The 22,600-nt window shown below is 43.8% G+C and overlaps 2 protein-coding genes across 2 annotated transcripts in view; both read right to left on the bottom strand.

Moving 5' to 3' along the window:
• LOC143806542 (uncharacterized) overlaps positions 1-22,600 on the bottom strand; it is a 264,847-nt gene that overhangs the window by 57,349 nt on the left and 184,898 nt on the right. The gene's annotated exons all lie outside the window — the stretch shown is intronic.
• On the bottom strand, positions 3,305-8,103 carry DBX1 (developing brain homeobox 1). Its single transcript, XM_077292613.1, has 4 exons — positions 7,691-8,103; positions 6,464-6,565; positions 4,366-4,568; positions 3,305-4,171 (listed from the first exon to the last, which is right to left on the bottom strand). Exons 1-4 carry the CDS (start codon positions 8,022-8,024, stop codon positions 3,857-3,859), a joined length of 954 nt encoding a protein of 317 aa, XP_077148728.1. The 5' UTR covers positions 8,025-8,103; the 3' UTR covers positions 3,305-3,856.

Genomic DNA, 22,600 nt, shown 5'->3' with positions numbered 1-22,600 from the left:
TCTAAGGGACCATTCACATGTCCTTAACTTTTCGTGGACTGGAAAATCATGAATGTATGTCCGATTTTGATTTGAGGGTCGAATTTAAAATCGGCAAGGCAAGTCAATTGATCTGTGAAAAAAATAGGACCTCAAATGCAATCCTATTTTTACAGATTGTCAGAATGTGGAAACTTTTTTTTTTTATTTCTCCACATACGAGCAAAACGGATCACGCTCAGACTACACTCTGATCGAGCTGTGATCAAAGTTTGATCAGAATCCGTCCCGTTTTCTTCTACATGGAAAAATCTAAACATGTGAATGAGTCTATACAGTAGGGTTCAAAATAATAGCCGTCCAATATGACTGACCAGATTAATCACTATTTTTGATATAAATTATATTACCATATATCAAACAATTTACCAGTTGGTGCAGTAGATTCTAACAGACTCGGCATTCATGATCTGCAGGTTTTTGAGTCTGTGTATTAGAATAATTAATTGAAAAGACGGTATTCAAAATAATAGCAGTGTGGAGATCAATTAGTGTGGTCAATCATTCTGTGAAGTAACAGTGGTGAATCAGGTGGCCCTTATTTAAGGGTGAAGCCAGGACATGTGGTACATGCATGTCTCCTTGAAACCCTAGAAATATGGGTCGTTTGAGACATTGTTCATAAGAAAAGCATACTGTGATTAAAAAGTTGATTGGAGAGGGTAAAACTTATAAAGAATTGCAGACAATGATAGGCTGCTCAGCTAAAATGATCTTCAATGCTTTACAATGGAAGCCAAACCTGAGAGACGTGGAAGAAAGCGGAAGACGATCATTCTAATGGATGGAAGAATAGCCAGAATGGCAACGGCTCAGCCAACGATCAGCTACAGGATTATCACAGACAGTCTAAAATTAGAAGACGCCTGTGTGATACTAATCTCTTAGGAAGAAGTCCCCACAAAGTCCCAATGTTAAAAAAGACATGTACTGAAGAGGATACAATTTGCCAAAGAATACATCAAGTGGCCTAAACAGAAATGGAGAAACATTTTGTGGACTGATGAAAGTAAAATTGTTCTTTTTGGGTCCAAGGGTCGCAAACAGTTCGTCAGACGACCCCCAAACTCTGTATTCAAGCCACAGTACAGTCTGCACACAGTGAAGCATGGTGGAGGCAGCATCGTAATATGGGCAGGTTTCTCTTACTATGATACCAGGCCTATTTACCGCATATCCGGGATCACGGACCAGTTTGCTTATATTAAAATACTTGAAGAGGTCAAGTTTCCTTACGATGAAGAGGATATGCCCTGGAAATGGGGGTTTCAACAAGACAAGGACCCTAAATACACAAAAAACAAAAAGACAGCGCCACAATGGATGGTGAAAAAATAGGAACTTACATTTATTCTGCCTCCTGTAGCGACGTTTCTGTCAACAGACTTTATCAAGCTTGATAAAGGTCTGTTGACCGAAATGTCGCTACAGGAGGTAGAATAAATGTAAGCTCCTATTTTTTCACCATCCATTGTGGCGCTGTCTTTTTGTTTTATGTGGTCTTGGTACTGTCCGGGATGGGCTCCCTGGTTTTGGACGTGCGCCCTTGTGTCCGCTGAGACCTTCAATCTATGTATAAAAGGGTGCGGTTTTGACTTTCTTTTGTTTTGACTCTGAAGGACCCTAAATACATCAGTAAATGAGCAAAATCTTGGTTCCAGTCCAACAAAATGGAGGTTATGGAGAGTCCGGCCCAATCCCCGGACCTTAGTCCGATAGAACACTTGCGGGGTGACATCAAAAATGCAGTTTCTGAGGCAAAGCCAACAACTGCCAGAAAATTGTGGGGTGTAGGCCGATCATCCTAGGCTGGAATAACAGGTGACAGGGACAGAAGTTGGTGACTATGCAACATAGATGTGAAGCCAAAAAGAAGAGCACCGAACATACGATTCAAAGGAAAAATGTAGGACAATTGATACAAGGATAAAATACATTTTTTAACATAAGTGGTATAGGATAGCACCACATATAAAGAGGTGCCTGCACATTGTAATAAAAGAAGAATACTTAAACACAATAAAAGACGTAATTAAAACCAACCCACTGGGTAAGTAATAGAACAATACATATGGATATAAATAAATGGATATATCATAAATAAAATAGAATATGTATGTCTTTTTGCCTGAGGAAAAGGAAATACTGTGTCCCACAGGTACAATGTGAGAGACAGAGAAAGATGGTACATGGTATCTAGCTATAGGATAATAACTTGGAGAGCACAGACAAACACTTGTGTATGGGTAGCTGAAGGTATATGCCCAATAAATAGAGAAAAAGTAACAAGTGCTGGTAGTATACGCAGGCGCTTCGAATGTAGCCTTGTTTTCCTGTGGACTTACATCTACAGTATATACAATTTTTTTTTTACATCTTTATATTAGGTGGGGTTCGGCTCCATTGTAGGCTGGGTTGGTCATATATTGTGCCATTTTGGCCTTTTTAAGCGTTATTATTACATGTTTTGCTAGTATCAGTTTCAACAAATATTTAGATTTTTAAGATGATCCATATTTACATGGATTGTTTCTGTTTTTTTATGTCTGTATTCACCCCCCTGACACGCGTGTATTATCCATTACAACACCCTCGTTGTTTCATTTGTGCCTATTATTTAGCTCTCACATAACCTACTGAACAAATTTTGTATCCCGATTTTGGGTACAGCGGAGGTCCCCCGGAGTGATCCCTAATTGTGACATCAGATAGCAATCACATCTACTCCTTTCACATCCATAAGCCCAATTGATATTCATCAGGGATGAGCAAGCTTTTGTAATGGACCCCTGGGCACTCGCTTCCTTCTCCGTCCAAGCTCCAAACAACCACTGAAATGACATTTGTTTCTACCCAGGAGGTGACATAGCTGAAAACACACCACAGCAATACAAGGGGGGAGCGAAAATGTGAATTTTATTCCTTCTCGACCACTTTTATTCCTTCTCGACCACTTCTAAAAGAATACAGAAACAGGAAACCAGGAAAAATAAATAACAAGAGAACAAAATTCTGATCACGCAACTTTTCTGAAACAAATGGTTGATAAACATTTTACTTGAAATGCGCGCTTAAAAAGATGCAGCAGGGTTTATGTATGCGACAATGTCATTTAATGAGACGGGTAATTACTTGGCAATATGAGGAGCCACAAGGTGGCAGCAGAGAGCAGGGTGTATGCATGTTTATGGAGTTTGGGCGACTGACTAAATGAGAAAACTTTTTTTCTTCTTGTCCTTTTACAAGAACGAGCTGAAGCCGTTTTGATAATATCTACAATTTATTCCATTTATATACATATAAAATCTGTACATCTGTGAAAATACAAAATAAAGGATTTTTTTTTATATATATAAGTTAAAAATCTAAATTTTCTTTGACATGGATAAGAAACAGACATGGAGAATTCTAGAGTCAGATATAATACAACATTGGCATAAAATCCCCATACATCCCGTGTACAGTATAGTGTACAGTTCATAGGCAGCTGTGAAACCACAGCAATAATATAAATCAGAGCGCCCACTATATGACGCCTCGCTCCACAACTCACCTGCCGATGATCAGGCACTAGAAATCCCAGCATGTCATGACCGCTGCACACAGTGATCCATGCTGGGATTTATAGTCAGAAGACAGATGCCAAGCCAACCCATGCAACAGAAGAACTGCAAGTTCCAGGATGCGCTGACAAGCATTTAGTTCCCCGGCACAGAAGCATGTGGAGAGAGGGGAACATATTAAAGGCAATAATCTAATTTGTCAATAATATTAATATTATACAGCGGTACAAAGTCCTTGTCTTTAACAGTAAGGATTAGGAGACCGTAATCTCATCGTCCTCGTCTGCGTCCTCAATATCGGAGTCTGATAAATCGGACTGTTTGCTGTGACTGCTGGAATTGAAGGGAGAGGGGGGTAATTGTGCGTCCACCACTAGGGGGAGCTCTGCGCGCTGATAGGATATGCCATCGTCCTCGCCTTCTAGACTCTTCTTTCCCACGTCACTGAGGTCAGGATTGGGGTTAAACTTGGTGGGCAATGTCTGTTCTCTGCAGCCCCCTGAAGACAGCAGCTCCCTCTCTTTAGAGTTTCTCCACTTCATTCTTCGATTTTGGAACCAAATTTTCACCTAAAATTGATATAGAACAATGTGTCAGTCTCTGCGGGTAGTGATTCCATTTAGTGGACAAGAAATCAAATCGTTGGATGTGACTGAACGGTCGCGGAGTTCAATTGGTCAGAAAGGTGAAAGTGTCAAATGCAGCGGCGCTACCTGTAACATATCGCTATAGAGCAGCCCCAGGGGGGATTTACAGTCCTTACCTGCGAGTCCTTGAGTCCCAGTTTTCCAGCCAGTTTTTTACGGTCAGGTTTGCTGATGTATTTTTGCTTCTGAAACATCTTCTCTAGAGCTTTCCGCTGCACATCAGAAAACACAGCTCTGCGGAGCATCCCTCTCCGGGGCTTCCCCCGAGCGGCCAGTGGCCATGCGAATGTCCCAGGCATGGGGACTACAGAGGAGGATGCTGGGGGGAGGAAAAAAAGGGAAAATTTAGCATTATGATACTATAAACACGCAGTCTAGATTTGCTGACCTGCTATAGTTTACAGTTTATAGTTTAGTTGGAATATTATTGTATTGAAAGTCTTCTTCCTTGATACAACTTTGATACATAGCTTGGTCTTTTGCTCTCCTTTAATCCCGCCCCATTTGCCCCTTCCCTCCACTTTATCAGAAAACATAAAGTTGTCACCAGTTTCCCTTGAAGTGAATATAAACTCTTTGATTGTCAATTCCCCATTTTTTTTTCCAGAGCAGAAAGCGCTCCAGGAATGCAAGAAAAAAAACTGCAGCTAATTAGCGCCCTGACTGCCCCACAATGGCATTTGTATGGTAAGGAGGTAAAGCCTCTCTTCTCAAGGCTCTGTGCCGGGACATTGGCCCTAATGAAGCGTGCATGGTAATTGTCTTGTAATGAAGTAACAGAAAAAGGTTGGGACAAGCAGCTAAAGCTATATATCCCACAAACAATGGCCTGTACACTTTCCAACTAAACACCAGTGTATGGAAGGCCCCTCCATGGAATACAGATGATGGACACCCCCCACTCCCACTAAACAGCTCTTTATAGAAGGGAGATTCTTTCTATGGGGCTGCAATAGGATCACATCCCATTATCACCACAGGGAAAGCAAAAAAGCGGACTGAGATAGATAGATAGATAGATAGATAGATAGATAGATAGATAGATAGATAGATAGATAGATAGATAGATAGATAGATAGATATGAGGATAGATAATAGATGAAAGAGAATAGATGATAGATAGATGATAGATAGATAGATAGATAGATAGATAGATAGATAGATAGATAGATAGATAGATAGATAGATAGATAGATAGATGATATATCGATAATGGATAGATGAAAGATAATAGATAGAGATAGATGATATATAGATAATAGATGAAAGAGAATAGATAATAGATAGATAGATCTCAGTTACATCTATCCATCCATCTCATAGCGATCTATCTTATTTCTATCAATCTATACACCATATCTATTCCATAGCTTATGGCAAAGATCACTATAAGGCTATGTACACACGTTGAGTAAATGGATGCAGAAATTTCTGCACCATTTCTGCATCTCTTGGCTGGAAAAATGCAGCAGGACAAACACCCGTTTTTTATGCATTTTTTATGCATTTTTTTACTCATTTGAGTTAGGTCAATGGTGAAAAATGCTGGCAAAAACGCACAGAGAATTGACATGCTGCAGATTATTTTCTACACCAAATCTGCAAGTCACAAATAAGCAAGGTGTGCATGACACTTCAGGTTTCTCCTTCACTTTGCTGGCATCAGGATTGCTTCAGGTTTTGCCAGAAAATTTGCATGGCAAAATGCACCAAATCTGCAACGTGTGCACAAGCCCAAGAGAAATTCTGGATAGACAAATGAAATGATAGATAGACAGCCATTAGATAGATAATCAGATCGCTAGCTACTATCCCTCTGTCTAATACTGCTGTGTGTGGAGAGTGTCTTTATAATTAGATCTGATCTTCTGACCCTCTCCCTCCACTCACTGCATGAGGTCTTGTGAAAATACTTAGACACTGGGTAATGGTGCATTATCCCGGTGACTGGTGAGGGTGGGTGGCAGGGCGCAGGAGGCTCCTAAATTGGTCATGGTGCTGGCTTTATTGTTGGGACTCAGTGGTTAAGTGCACTGACTGTGTGGGAAAAGCTCCAGTGTGAGAAGGGAGGAACGCCTCAAATGTTCAGCCTGACAATTCCTGCTAATTGTGCACCAGGAGAGGTGTCAGCAGTCACTGCTCCTGATAAATAGGGGGTCAAATGAGCGAGTGACAGGCGTGCAGAACACAGGACACCCACCTCGGGACACCTACCTGGAAAATAGGAGGACCTGATGAACGGCTGGAAGGAGCCCTCAAAATATGGCAAGGAGAAAGTCTTCGGGGGGATGGAGGAGAGAATGTTCTGGGAAGAATCTGAAAGAAGAAATGCTCAGAATTATAAAACATTCTTGGCAAAAGAGTTACATACAAATGTATCTACAAAAATGCACAATAAAACATTATTATAAGGGGCAAAAAGGTTGAGAAGTTTTCCCTTGACCATAATTTAAAGCAATTAAAGCACCTTGCATAGTCTTAAAGGGTTAAGAGAAGACTCAGATACAAGCATCTTCCACTGCATAGTCTTTAAGAGTCAAAGGACCCAGGTACATGCTTGTATCATTACAAAGGGGTAAACTCAGATACAGGCTTGTCTCAGTACATGGTCTTAGAGGGACAGAGTAGACCCAGATACAGGCTTGTCTCAGTACATGGTCTTAGAGGGACAGAGTAGACCCAGATACAGGCTTGTCCCATTACATGGTCTTAGAGGGACAGAGTAGACCCACATACAGGCTTTTCCCATTACATGGTCTTAGAGGGACAGAGTAGACCCAGATACATGCTTGTCCCATTACATGGTATTAGAGGGACAGAGTAGACCCAGATACAGGCTTGCCCATTACATGGTATTAGAGGGACAGAGTAGACCCAGATACAGGCTTGTCCCATTACATGGTATTAGAGGGACAGAGTAGACCCAGATACAGGCTTGTCCCATTACATGGTCTTAGAGGGACAGAGTAGACCGAGATGCAGGCTTGTCCCATTACATGGTCTTATAGAGACAGTAGACCCAGATACAGGCTTGTCCCATGACATGGTCTTAGAGAGACAGAGTAGACCCACATACAGGCTTGTCCCATTACATGGTCTTAGAGAGACAGTAGACCCACATACAGGATTGTTTCAGTACATGGTCTTAGAGGGACAGAGTAGACCCACATACAGGCTTGTCCCATTTACATGGTCTTAGAGAGACAGAGTAGACCCAGATACAGGCTGGTCTCAGTACATGGTCTTAGAGGGACAGAGTAGACCCAGACACAGGCTTGTCCTACTACGTAGTCTTAGAGAGACTATTAGAGTAGACCCAGATACAGGTTGGTCTCAGTACATGGTTTTAGAGGGACAGAGTACACCCAGATACAGGCTTGTCCCACCGCTACAGGGTAATTTTCACTATTATTAATTCCGTATGGTGGACAAGTCACTCACCTGTTCTGGGATTAGGGGAGGACAATATGGCGTTCACTCCAAACTTGAGAAAAGTCGAGCTGTTTGTGTTCTGGGCTTCACATGGTCTTCTGGAGCTCAGGAGCTCTGGGGTGTCAGCCATACTGATGGGGCTGTCTGAGATTGGCGGTGAGATACTGGGTGGAGGCACAGCTCGGGGTAGGTAGCCTGCAGGCCTGCTGATCCTTATCAGGTCCTCCACCAAAAAACTTGAATGAGTGGTCAAGGCAGTCTGCAAGGTCTGTGGTAGGGTTGGGGTTGGCCTAAGAAGATTGGGGTAGACTGCTGGGGGAGCTAGGAGGCTGGGGAACATCATTTTGCAAGCAGAATCTTCCTCAGTGTCAGGCTGGGAATATATCTGGCTTCCTCTGTAGGCTCTGAAGTCTTGGCTGTGTTGTGTGCCTGATCCCCTGCAAATTGGGTTTTATAGTGGTCAGCTCCCTGAAGCCCTTTTAGAAGTGACAGCTCAAACAATAGGGCCTCAGCAACATTCCCCACTCCAGTCCCATTCATGGTTAGGGCCTGCCCCCCTGATTGGTGCAGAGGTGCAATTTATGATTGGATTAGGCCCCATAAGTAAGCGATACACTGTGACAAAGGACTTGTAGTCATCAGTTCTGCACCGTCCACCTCTTCTCTGGGCTCCCATTTATTCCGGGGAGCTCAGCAGGGGTTTTGTTCAGCTGTAACACACACAGACTCATTAAATGCCTATTTAAGAAAAGTTTCCAATGACATCTTTGGACCCATAGAAAAGGAGGCATTATTCGAATAAAGCACTAAATTTATTTGCTGCCCCCTGCAGAGGTCAGAAAATAAATTAATATTCATACAGGTCTCCTCAGGAAGAGGCATCTTATCTCATACATACAGACACCTTGTAATCGCAGCCAAGTCCAGGAGAAGAAGGGGGATTTATACACAACTATATGCAGTGCAACGAGGAGGCTCAGGACGGTCCGGCTGCACACAGAAAGTGCAGGTGACTCCTCATGTGATAGATAGATAGATATATAATAGATAGAGATATATAGAATAGATAATAAATGATAGGCGTGTGCATGCGTTTTTGCCTGTGTTTGCTCTGTTTATACGCATGCGTTCGATATTTCCAGGAAGGCGTGTCTCAAAACAGTTACTGGACATGCGCAGTCCGAAGTACGCAAGCGCATCGGACGCATGCGTACGCATGTCCTTGCGTACGCATGCGTTCCCATAGACAGTAATGCGGTTTTTTTACACACTCATCTGCATGCGCATATTTGACGCCTCCAAAAATGCAACATGTTGCGTTCGCCGCGCCCCGCGAAACCACGCATGTGTACGCAAAAGCATGCAAATGCATTTCCATGCATACACCATGTTAAATATATGTACGGATGACGAATGCGGATCAAGGATACGCAAATGTGAAGCCAGCCTTATATAGCACTTTATACTTACAATTGCTCATTTTGCCTTTCTACCCAGCTACCCTTCTTTAAGATATCAATCAGATCTGCGGTTCCATACTGTAGAGCACTGCATGTTACTTTTTAGCCAATATTAGGTTAGGAGAGCGATGATGCCCATGTGCTTCCTATTGATATCTTAAAGAAGGGCAGCCTGATATTAGTTATATTGATAGCTCCAACTAAAATACTATGTGTTGCTGTCAAAAATTTGTCACCATTCAATGTCCAATGACAATAGTTAATAATTTTATTATAGCAATAGCTCCACTTAATAAACAGCATGTTGCCATTAGAAATTGTTACAATCTCAACGTTTATTGAAAACTGTATTTAAATAATCAGAGAGGTAGCTCCATCCAATGATACAGTGGGCAGCTGCTGAAAAATACACATAACAGCCCTTAAATGGCTGAATGTTATTATCTTCTCAGGTTCAAATAGGAAATATATTGATTAAATCTGCTATTTTGTGGGATCTAAAACCTGAATGCCAGTACATGAACAAAGGAGGAGAAAATAGATGGATATAGATAGATAGATGATAGCGCGCGCCCCCCCCCCCCTTCCCCCCGCAAAAAAAAACAAGTGCAAAATGTGCATCGGGGCTCATGTATAGCGTATGGGCGTCATAAACCATGGGAAACTCCATACTTGTTTTGGCTGAGTCTTAGCTAGGGAGTTGCTCTGGCTACCATGCCCTGATTGGTTTATTGTTGCATTACACAGCATCTTCGGCTAAATATTACTTTGTGTTTTAATAACAAATTACAGGTTACTCATCTTTTTACTTGTGGCTGTCGGTTGTATTGTGTATGCGTTACTTATCTTGTATCTCCCTCACCTGATTACCAAATGCTATCAGCTGTTACTTAAGGGTACTGTCACACAGTGCAATTTTGATCGCTACGACGGCACGATCCGTGACGTCGCAGCGTCGTATGATTATTGCTCCAGCGTCGTAGACTGCGGTAACACTTTGCAATCACGGCGCTGGAGCGATGCCGAAGTCCCCGGGTAACCAGGGTAAACATCGGGTAACTAAGCGCAGGGCCACGCTTAGTAACCCGATGTTTACCCTGGTTACCAGCGTAAACGTAAAAAAAACAAACAGTACATACTCACATTCCGGTGTCTGTCCCCCGGCGTCTCAGCTTCTCTGCACTGTGTAAGCACAGCGGCCGGAAAGCAGAGCGGTGACGTCGCTTTCTGGCTGGCCGGCGCTCACAGTGCAGAGAAGCTGAGACGCCGGGGGACAGACACCGGAATGTGAGTATGTACTGTTTGTTTTTTTTACGTTTACGCTGGTAACCAGGGTAAACATCGGGTTACTAAGCGCGGCCCTGCGCTTAGTTACCCGATGTTTACCCTGGTTACAAGCGAACACATCGCTGGATCGCTGTCACACACAACGATCCAGCGATGTCAGCGGGTGATCAAGCGACGAAAGAAAGTTCCAAACGATCTGCTACGACGTACGATTCTCAGCAGGATCCCTGATCGCTGCTGCGTGTCAGACACTGCGATATCGTAACGATATCGCTACAACGTCACGAATCGTACCGTCGTAGCGATCAAAATGGCACTGTGTGACAGTACCCTTAGTCATTATGCTGATCCCCTACTACAAACGCCTCTTTCGTTGCCTCAGAGTTATATCAATGCCCGCCTTTTACATTTATTATATGTGGTTAAAAAGTTTATATCAATAGGTCTTGTCTGTGTGATTATAAATAAAAACTATTTTGTACTTTGCTATAAACAAGACTTAGGCTATGTGCACACATTGCGGATTAGGCTTAGGAATTTCTGGTGTGGATTCTGCCTCTCCTGGCAGAAAACGCAGCTGCGGATTTGTCGCGTTTTTTGTGCGGTTCCGCCGCGTTTTTTGTGCATTTTTGCTGCGGTTTTTCTGCGGTTTTTTATAATGTAATGGGTACAAAAACGCTGCTGATTCACAAAAAAGAAGTGACATGCTACTTCTTTTAAACCGCAGCGTTTCCGCAGCAGATTTTCCGCAACGTGTGCACAGTTTTTTTTTTCGCATTGATTTACATTGTACTGTAAATCATTTGCCGATCTGCAGCGTTTCTGCACCGCAAAAAACTCTGCGGATCCGCACAGAATCCGCAACGTGTGCACATAGCCTAAGAATTTATTTAGAATATTATCCACATTTTTCTTCTTGATTAGGGATCTAAGCTCCCAAATGTTCTTTCATGTTTTCAATAGATAGATAGGATAATAGATGATAGATTCATACATAGATAGATACTAGATAGAAAATAAAGAGATAATACATAGATAAATAGATATATTGATAGATAATAAATGATAAATAGATAATAAATTAATAGATGTTAGATACACAGATAATAGATAGAGGATTAATAGATAGATAGTAAAGATCGATAGATTATAGATAGATAGGGTTGAGCGAAACGGATCGTTCATTTTCAAAAGTCGCCGACTTTTGGCAAAGTCGGGTTTTGTGAAACCCGACCCGACTCCAGCGTGGGATCGGCCACGTGGTCGGCGATCTTGGCGCCAAAGTCGCGTTTTGTATGACGCCTTCCCCGCCATTTTTTCAGCCAATTAAGGAGTGTGGGCAACGCGATGACATAGGTTCCGGCCTGGTTTCTGCGGCGTCATAGAGCCATATCACCGTTTGGGCTGCAGTGATTTCCGCAGTAAAACACAACATATGCTTTGCACGGAGGGGGGAGAGAGAGAGAGAGAGAGAGAGAGAGGAGAGAGAGAGAGAGGAGAGAGAGAGAGGAGAGAGAGAGAGAGATATTAAGTAAATGTAAAAAATAATCCACATTGACTTGCATTGGGTTTCGTGTTCCGGTCCGGAACCCGACTTTACAGTAGAATCGGCCGATTTCACGCGATCCGACTTTCGAGAAGGTCGGGTTTCACAAAACCCAACTCGATCCTAAAAAAGCAAAAGTCGCTCAACCCTATAGATAGATAATAAATAGATATAATAGATATATAATAGATAGATGATAGATAATAATAATAATAATAATAATAATTTTATTTATATAGCGCCAACATATTCCGCAGCGCTTTACAACTTATAGAGGGGACTTATACAGACAATAGACATTACAGCATAACAGAAATCACAGTTCAAAACAGATACCAGGAGGAATGAGGGCCCTGCTCATAATAGATGATAGATAGATAAATAATAGATACATAGATTGAGAGATTGATAAATAGTTAGATAGATAGATAGATCGATAGATATTCTTTTTGTATTAGATAGATATATGTCCTGTAATAACACTTCTAATTTGAGGGCTCCAATTTGCAGTATCTTTCTACCCAGGAGAGGGCTACAGATCTCTATGTGCAGTTTGGGGTCTTTTCTCCCTTCAGGGCTCAGTGTGGAGTTTGAGGGGACCCTGGATTGGGGTCTTCAGCTTCCTGACTGGGTTCTAGGAGATGAGCACAGTGCAGAGTTTTCACGCTTTGCTCTGCACAGAGTGTTGGTTTCTACCTAAGAGATGATTTTAAGCAATGTGGTTTTTTTTCCTTGTGGAGATGTGGTTCCAAACTAGAAAAAAAACAGGATTTTTGGCAGGGGCTTTTTGCTTAGACCTTTGAGGCTGCCCCTGGATGAGGTGACTGAGCATGAAGAGCAATCTGCTCAGATTTGGGGAGGAGGGTGGTGGTGGGGTGTTCCCTTACCTTCTGCCAGTATTGTATTTAGCTGGGATATAAGTACAGGGGGCTGTACATGGAGTTTGGGGGGCAGCCTGAACCCCCCTTCTTGCAGTCAGAAGTGTGCAGCAGCCTGTTGCCTGCAGATCTGATCCTATTAACCATGAAGTGACTGTCACCTTCAGCTGTTTTCCCCTTTTACTCGCTCACACAATAGCTTTCTATAAAATCTTATTAAGCAGCTTTATCCTGGTACCGAGTTTTGTTCAGGGTTTTGTGCCCCTGATCCCCCATGTCGGTGCTTTAACCATTCACAGAAAGCATCTGAAATTTATATCACATTAGTGCACTTTAAATGTTGTATATGGCAGCAGGCGCACAGCCCGCTGTATAATCACCTCAGGGAGCGACCCCTGCTGGCCGCCTGCGGGAAGAACATGCTACTTGTATAAAGTAGCGGAGAAGGTGAGTGATAACTGTAGATGGTTTCATCCTATATAAAGGTTTCTGCAGTGCTATTTACTACTATGGGTGCAGTGTGTGTAGGAGTCAGTACACACTGTGGCAGGGCCGGACTGGCCATAGGGCAGTTCTGGCAAATGCCAGAAGGCAGGGCCGGTTTTAGACAAAGTGGGGCCCTAGGCAAAAGTTTAAAATGAGGCCCCCAATGCTCACATACATATTGTCGTTTGGCTCTTGTTTCTCGGCCTCTTTACATCGTCTGAGGACGAATCGAATGATGGGGACAGAACACTAGTAGATCAATCTGTCCCCATATAGTATCATGCTATAAGCAGCAGGGCTGTGTGTGTGTGTGTGTCTATATATATATATATATATATATATATATATATATATATATATATATATACACACACACACACACACACACACACACACACACACACACACACACACACACACACACACACACACACACACACACTAGTCTGTTCAACCATTATTTTAAAATGTGCATGGAACACACACACGATCACTGTATGTTTATATAGAATAATGCAAAAAATTATATATATATATATATATATATATATATATATATATATATATATACACACAATTAAACACACACGCACATGACACATGCTTATACACACACACTTATACACACATTCATACATGTACATGGCACGCACGTATACACACATACACGGCACACACTTATATATATGGCATGCACTTATACACAGACACATACATAGCATTCTTATACATACACACATACATAGCGTATATATATATATATATATGTATATATATATGTGTATATATATATTACACACATATGGCACGCACTTATACACACAAATATATACATGGCACGTACTTATACACACACATATATATACATGGCACGCATTTATACACATACATGGCACGCATTTATACACACATACATACACTCACATATATATACACATAGATACACACACATTATATATATATATATATATATATATATATATATATACACACACACACACACACACGGCAAGCAAAGACACACTTATACACACACATACACGGCACACACATGCAGCACAACAAATGCTCATTTGATACATGTGATTCACATAAGCACACACTACACATGACACACGCTATACACACCACACACACACGACTTTATGCTGGAGGGAATGAGATGATGCACACTATCAGATGCAGCTCCTCCTGCTCCCAGCAGACACCTTTCTGCCCTCTCCTCTGCTGGGACTGCCGACAAGAGCAGGAGTTGCTGACAGCAGGACAGGAGCCATCATCACCAGGAGCAGCACACACAGTGGGACGGTGCTCTTTACTTATCTGCTGGGTCTCTCTCCCTTCCCCTCAGAGGCTCCGTTCAGCAGGACAGGGCGCTGGCCAATGAGCACTTCTATCACGCTGATGGGGGAGGTTCAGTGGCCGCTGCTCCTGTGCTTCACTGCAGGCTCCTATGTTACTGCTACAAACATTCCCTGAGTACATGGCCTGTGGTGACATCACGGTCACATGGCAGGTCACCTGATCGTGATGTCACTACAGGTCCTTAACCAGTCTCTACTCGGAAGCTTCACTGATAATGCTATTATCAGTGAAGCTTCTGCTGTAGATGCTGGGGGCCCCCAAGGGAGTGGGGGCCCCAGGCAGCTGCCTAGTCTGCCTGGCCCTAACGCCGGCCCTGCCAGAAGGGCCGGTGGCAGTAGTGGGCCGCTCGAATGTGCCGCTGTCGGCACACTCCCCACGCTGTCGCAGCACACTCCTGGTCCCGCATTCAACTATACCGGCGTCATAGACGCCGGTACAGTTGAATGCAATGATGGAGGAGAGAGCGTCCACTGACGCCCCCTCTCCCATCATTCCCCGCTCTGCCTGCCGCTGACACTGCGGGTGCGCGATGACGTCATATCATCGCGCACCTGCTGTGTGACCGGGCGGGCAGACTGCGACTGCTGAGACCAGAGCCAGGAGCAGCGCGGGACACGAGGAGAGAGGTGAGTAGTGTGTTTGTTTTTTTTTATCAATGAGTGATGACTGGATTGTGGAGCTATTGGGGGGGGGGGCTGCCTGCCTGCATTACTTTCTATGGGGGCTGCCTGCCTGCATTACTTTCTATGGGGGCTGCCTGCCTGCATTACTTTCTATGGGGGCTGCCTGCCTGCATTACTTTCTATGGGGGCTGCCTGCCTGCATTACATTCTATGGGGGCTGCCTGCCTGCATTACTTTCTATGGGGGCTGCCTGCCTGCATTACTTTCTATGGGGGCTGCCTGCCTGCATTACATTCTATGGGGGCTGCCTGCCTGCATTACATTCTATGGGGGCTGCCTGCCTGCATTACATTCTATGGGGGCTGCCTGCCTGCATTACATTCTATGGGGGCTGCCTGCCTGCATTACATTCTATGGGGGCTGCCTGCCTGCATTACATTCTATGGGGGCTGCCTGCCTGCATTACATTCTATGGGGGCTGCCTGCCTGCATTACTTTCTATGGGGGCTGTGCTGCATTATATTGTATGGTATCTGCCTGCATTACATTCTATGGGGCCTGGCTGCATTACATTCCATGGGCCTGTGCTGCATTATATTCTATGGGGCTGGCTGCATTCCATTCTATGGGCCTGTGCTGCATTATATTCTATGGGGCTGGCTGCATTACATTATATGGTGGCTGTGCTGCATTATATTGTATGGGGCTGTGCTGCATTATATTCTATGGGGCTGTGCTGCATTATATTCTATGGGGCTGTGCTGCATTACATTCTATGGGGCTGTGCTGCATTTAATTCTATGGGGCTGGCTGCATTACATTCTATGGTGGCTGTGCTGCATTACATTCTATGGGGCTGGCTGCATTACATTCTATGGGGGCTGTGCTGCATTACATTCTATGGGGACTGTGCTGCATTAAATTCTATGGGGCTGTTCTGTATTACATTCTATGGGGCTGGCTGCATTACATTCTATGGGGGCTGTGCTGTATTACATTCTATGGGGGCTGTGCTGTATTACATTCTATGGGGGCTGTGCTGTATTACATTCTATGGGGGCTGTGCTGTATTACATTCTATGGGGGCTGTGCTGTATTACATTCTATGGGGCTGTGCTGTATTATAGTCTATGGGGGCTGTGCTGTATTATAGTCTATGGGGGCCGTGCTGTATTACAGTCTATGGGGACTGAGCTGTAATGCTGGATACAGCTGTAATTATATGTTATATAGTCGTGTTACGCTCCCCTCACTTCTTGTAGCCTACAAGTGTACAAAGATATTATACAGTCACCATGCGACAAGTGGGCCTGTGTGACTTCAAATGCCAGGGCTGAATTTTAGTCCCAGTCCGGCCCTGCACTGTGGCATGTAAACGTTTGAGCACCCCTGGTCGAAATTACTGTTATTGTGAACAGTTAACCCCTTCATGACCCAGCCTATTTTGACCTTAATGACCTGGCCGTTTTTTGCAATTCTGACCAGTGTCCCTTTATGAGGTAATAACTCAGGAACGCTTCAACGGATCCTAGTGGTTCTGAGATTGTTTTTTCGTGACATATTGGGCTTCATGTTAGTGGTAAATTTAGGTCGATAATTTCTGAGTTTATTTGTGAAAAAAAAGGAAATTTGGCGAAAATTTTGAAAATTTCGCAATTTTCACATTTTTAATTTTTATTCTGTTAAACCAGAGAGTTATGTGACACAAAATAGTTAATAAATAACATTACTCACATGTCTACTTTACATCAGCACAATTTTGGAAACAAAATTTTTTTTTGCTAGGAAGTTATAAGGGTTAAAATTTGACCAGTGATTTCTCATTTTTACAACAAAATTTACAAAACCATTTTTTTTAGGGACCACCTCACATTTGAAGTCAGTTTGAGGGGTCTATATGGTTGAAAATACCCAAAAGTGACACCATTCTAAAAACTGCACCCCTCACGGTGATCAAAACCACATTCAAGAAGTTTATTAACCCTTCAGGTGTTTCACAGCAGCAGAAGCAACATGGAAGGAAAAAATGAACATTTAACTTTTTAGTCACAAAAATGATCTTTTAGCAACAATTTTTTTATTTTCCCAAGGGTAAAAGGAGAAACTGGACACGAACGTTGTTGTCCAATTTGTCCTGAGTATGCTGATACCTCATATGTGGGGGTAAACCACTGTTTCGGCGCACGGCAGGGCTTAGAAGGGAAGGAGCGCCATTTGACTTTTTGAATGAAAAATTGGCTCCAATCTTTAGCGGACACCATGTCGCGTTTGGAGAGCCCCGTGTGCCTAAACATTGGAGCTCCCCCACAAGTGACCCCATTGTGGAAACTAGACCCCCCAAGGAACTTATCTAGCAGCATAGAGAGAACTTTAAACCCCCAGGTGCTTCACAAATTGATCCGTAAAAATGAAAAAGTACTTTTTTTTCACACAAAATTTCTTTTAGCCTCAATTTTTTCATTTTCACATGGGCAACAGGATAAAATGGATCCTAAAATTTGTTGGCCAATTTCTCCTGAGTACGCCGATACCTCATATCTGGGGGTAAACCACTGTTTGGGTGCACGGCAAGGCTCGGAAGGGAAGGCGCGCCATTTGACTTTCTGAATGGAAAATTAGCTCCAATCGTTAGTGGACACCATGTCGCGTTTGGAGAGCCCCTGTGTGCCTAAACATTGGAGTTCCCCCACAAGTGACCCCATTGTGGAAACTAAACCCCCCAAGGAACTTATCTAGAAGCATAGAGAGCACTTTAAACCCCCAGGTGCTTCACAAATTGATCCGTAAAAATGAAAAAGTACTTTTTTTTCACACAAAATTTCTTTTAGCCTCAATTTTTTCATTTTCACATGGGCAACAGGATAAAATGGATCCTAAAATTTGTTGGCCAATTTCTCCTGAGTACGCCGATACCTCATATGTGGGGGTAAACCACTGTTTGGGTGCACGGCAAGGCTCGGAAGGGAAGGTGCGCCATTTGACTTTTTGAATGGAAAATTAGCTCCAATCGTTAGCGGACACCATGTCGCGTTTGGAGAGCCCCTGTGTGCCTAAACATTGGAGCTCCCCTACAAGTGACCCCATTTTGGAAACTGGACCCCCCAAGGAACTTATCTAGATGCATAGTGAGCACTTTAAACCCCCAGGTGCTTCACAGAAGTTTATAACGCAGAGCCGTGAAAATAAAAAATCATTTTTCTTTCCTCAAAAATGATTTTTAGCCCGGAATTTTTTATTTTCCCAAGGGTAACAGGAGAAATTTGACCCCAAATGTTGTTGTCCAGTTTATCCTGAGTACGATGATACCCCATATGTGGGGGTAAACCACTGTTTGGGTGCACGGCAGGGCTCGGAAGTTAAGGCACGCCATTTGGCTTTTTGAATGGAAAATTAGCTCCAATCATTAGTGGACACCATGTCGCGTTTGGAGAGCCCCTGTGTGCCTAAACATTGGAGCTCCCCCACAAGTGACCCCATTTTGGAAACTAGACCTCCCAAGGAACTAATTTAGATGTGTGGTGAGCACTTTGAACCCCCAAGTGCTTCACAGAAGTTTATAACACAGAGCCGTGAAAATAATAAATGTGTTTTCTTTCCTCAAAAATATTTTTTTAGCCCAGAATTTTTTAATTTTCCCAAGGGTAACAGGAGAAATTTCACCCCAAGAGTTGTTGTCCAGTTTCTCCTGAGTACGCTGATACCCCATATGTGAGGGAAAACCACTGTTTGGGCACATGCCGGGGCTTGGAAGGGAAGTAGTGACGTTTTGGAATGCAGACTTTGTTGGAATCGTCTGCGGGCATCATGTTACGTTTGCAGAGCCCCTGATGTGCCTAAACAGTAGAAACCCCCCACAAGTGACCCCATTTTGGAAACTAGACCTCTCAATGAACTAATCTAGATGTGTGGTGAGCACTTTGAACCCCCAAGTGCTTCACAGAAGTTTACAACGCAGAGCCGTGAAAATAAAAAATCATTTTTCTTTCCTCAAAAATTATGTTTTAGCAACCAATTTTTTATTTTCACAAGGGTAACAGGAGAAATTGGACCCCAATAGTTGTTGCCCAGTTTGTCCTGAGTACACTGATACCCCATATGTGGGGGTAAACCACTGTTTGGGCACAAGTCGGGGCTCGGAAGGGAAGTAGTGACGTTTTGAAATGCAGACTTTGATGGAGTGGTCTGCGGGCGTCACATTCCATTTGCAGAGCCCCTGATGTGCCTAAACAGTAGAAACCCGCCACAAGTGACCCCATTTTGGAAACTAGACCCCCCCCAAGGAACTTATCTAGATGTGTGGTGAGCACTTTGAACCCCCAAGTGCTTCACAGAAGTTTATAACGCAGAGCCGTGGAAATAAAAAATAATTTTTCATTCCTCTAAAATTATGTTTTAGCAAGCAATTTTTTATTTTCTCAAGGGTAACAGGAGAAATTGGACCACAATAGTTGTTGCCCAGTTTGTCCTGAGTATGCTGGTACCCCATATGTGGGGGTAAACCACTGTTTGGGGTGCACGTCAGGGCTCGGAAGGGAGGGAGCACCATTTGACTTTTTGAACGCAAGAATGGCTGGAATCAATGGTAGCACCATGTTGCGTTTGGAGACCCCTGATGTGCCTAAACAGTGGAAACCCCTCAATTCTAACTCCAACACTAACCCCAACACACCCCAAACCCTAATCCCAACTCTAGCCATAACCCTAATCACAACCCTAACCCCAACACACCCCTAACCACAACCCTAATCCCAACCCTAACCCTAATCCCAACCCTAACTCCAACCCTAACCACAACTTTAACCCCAACACACCCCTAACACTAACCATAACCCTAACCACAAGCCTATTCTTAACCCTATTTCCAACCGTAGCCCTAATTCCAACCCTAACTCTAATTCCAACCCTAAGGCTATGTGCCCATGTTGCGGATTCGTGTGAGATTTTTCCGCACCATTTTTGAAAAATCCCAAGGTAAAAGGCACTGCGTTTTACCTGTGGATTTACCGCGGATTTCCAGTGTTTTTTATGCGGATTTCACCTGCGCATTCCTATTGAGGAACAGGTGTAAAACGCTGCGAAATCCGCACAAAGAATTGACATGCTGCGAAAAATACAACGCAGCATTTCCGCGCGGTATTTTCCGCACCATGGGCACAGCGGATTTGGCTTTCCATAGGTTTACATGGTACTGTAAACCCGATGGAACACTGCTACGAATCCGCAGCGGCCAATCCGCTGCGGATCCGCAGCCAAATCCGCACCGTGTGCACATAGCCTAATTCTAACGCTAACCCTAGTTCTAACCCTAACCCTACCCCTAACCCTAACCCTACCCCTAACCTTAGTTCTAACCCTAGTTCTAACCCTAGTGGGAAAAAAAAAAAAATTTATTTTATTATTGTCCCTACCTATGGGGGTGATAAAGAGGGGGGTCATTTACTATTTTTTTATTTTGATCACTGTGATAGGTTTTATTACAGTGATCAAAATGTAGCTGGAACGAATCTGCCGGCCGGCAGATTCGGCGGGCGCACTGCGCATGCGCCCGCCATTTTGGAAGATGGCGGCGCCCGTGGAGGAGACGGACGGACACCGGGAGGCTCGGTAAGTATGAGGGGGGGGGGATTGGAGCACGGGGGGGGGTGATCGGAGCACGGGGGGTGGGATCGGAGCACGGGGGGAGCGGACAGGAGGACGGGGGAGCGGACAGGACGACGGAGGGGAGCGGAGCACAGGATGGAGGACTGGGGAGGAGATCGGTGGTGGTGGGGGGGTGCAGACCAGTGTTTCCAGCCATGGCCGATGATATTACAGCATCGGCCATGGCTGGATTGTAATATTTCACCAGTTTTCATAGTGAAATATTACAAATCGCTCTGATTGGCTGTTTCACTTTCAACAGCCAATCAGAGCGATCGTAGCCACGGGGGGGTGAAGCCACCCCTCCTGGGCTGAAGTACCACTCCCCCTGTCCCTGCAGATTGGGTGAAATTGGAGTTAACCCTTTCACCCGATCTGCAGGGACGCGATCATTCCATGACGCCACATAGGCGTCATGGGTCGGATTGGCACCGACTTTCATGACGCCTACGTGGCGTCATGGGTTGGGAAGGGGTTAAGCAAATTGAAGATAAAATGATCTCTGAAATGCCTAAAGTTACAGATGACACATTTCCTATGGATTTTAATAATTACAAAAAGGATGATGGGCCGATGCAAAAGTATGGGCACACTGCATGGTTAGTACCTAGTAGCATCCCCTTATGCAATTATCACAGCTTGTAAATGATTTTTGTACCCTGACAAGAGTCTTTCAATTCTGGTTTGAGGGATTTTCATCCATTCTTCCTTGGACAATTCTTACAGTTCTGTGAGATTCCTGGGTCGTCTTACATCCTCTGCTATTTTGAGGTCTAGCCACATATTTTCAATGATGTTCAGATCAGGGGACTATGAGGGCCATTGTTAAACTTTCAGCTTGCTCCTTCTGATGTGTGTTTAGGATCATTATCCATTGGTAGAAGCTTCAGTTTTTTTACAGATGGTGTTATCTTTGCATCAAGAATTTGTTGAAATTTCATCAAATCCATTCTTCCCTTAACCCATAAAATGTTCCCCATGCCATTGGCTGCAACACAGCCCAAAGCATGATTGATCCACCCCCATGCTGTATGCTTGGTGAGATGTTCTTTTCCTGAAATTCTGTGCCCTTTTTTCTCCATACACACCTTTGATCATTGTGGCCAAAAAGTTCTATTTTAACCTCATCAGTCCACAGGGACTTGTTTCCAAAATGCATCAGGCTTGTTTAGATGTACTTTTTCATACTTCTGATGCTGAATTTTATGGTGAAGACGCAGGAGATGTATCCTTCTGATGACTGGAGATGGGCGAACCTGAACAGTAAAGTTCAGGGTCCGTACCAAACACCTACTGTTCAGGCACAGATGCCGAACACTGATGTCACCAGAAAGTTAATTTCACTGTTGGGGAACGGCAACCCCATCACCAGGTGTTTCTCGTGCTGTCATGTGCATGACAGCGCAACAAACACTGCCTTTGATTGGTTGTAAAATCATTACAGCCAGTCAGACAGTCGTTCCCACGCTGTCAAATGACAGTGTGAGCCCACAGCTGTGATCGGAGGTGAAAAGTTTACCTTCGGTCACTGGCATCTATTGATGGGACTACTACTCCCAATAACCTACACCTGCTGGTGCTAAAAACAGCAAGAGCAAGCGGAAGCAGATGGGAGTATTCATCAGTCAGCGCCT

The sequence above is a fragment of the Ranitomeya variabilis genome, chromosome 2 (assembly GCF_051348905.1).
Source record: "Ranitomeya variabilis isolate aRanVar5 chromosome 2, aRanVar5.hap1, whole genome shotgun sequence".
In the NCBI taxonomy this organism is placed as follows: Eukaryota; Metazoa; Chordata; class Amphibia; order Anura; family Dendrobatidae; genus Ranitomeya; species Ranitomeya variabilis.
This window is presented reverse-complemented; position numbering and strand designations above follow the sequence as displayed.

What these genes read in the sequence shown, in the direction of transcription:
- DBX1 (XM_077292613.1), bottom strand. Translation starts at nt 8,024, where the DNA reads ATGATGTTCCCCAGCCTCCTAGCTCCCCCAGCAGTCTACCCCAATCTT. An exon ending in CAGGTCCTCCTATTTTCCAG is followed by an intron (nt 4,569 to 6,463) that starts GTAGGTGTCCCG and finishes TCCTCCCCCCAG; the next exon opens with CATCCTCCTCTGTAGTCCCC. An exon ending in TGGGACTCAAGGACTCGCAG is followed by an intron (nt 4,172 to 4,365) that starts GTAAGGACTGTA and finishes TATCAATTTTAG; the next exon opens with GTGAAAATTTGGTTCCAAAA.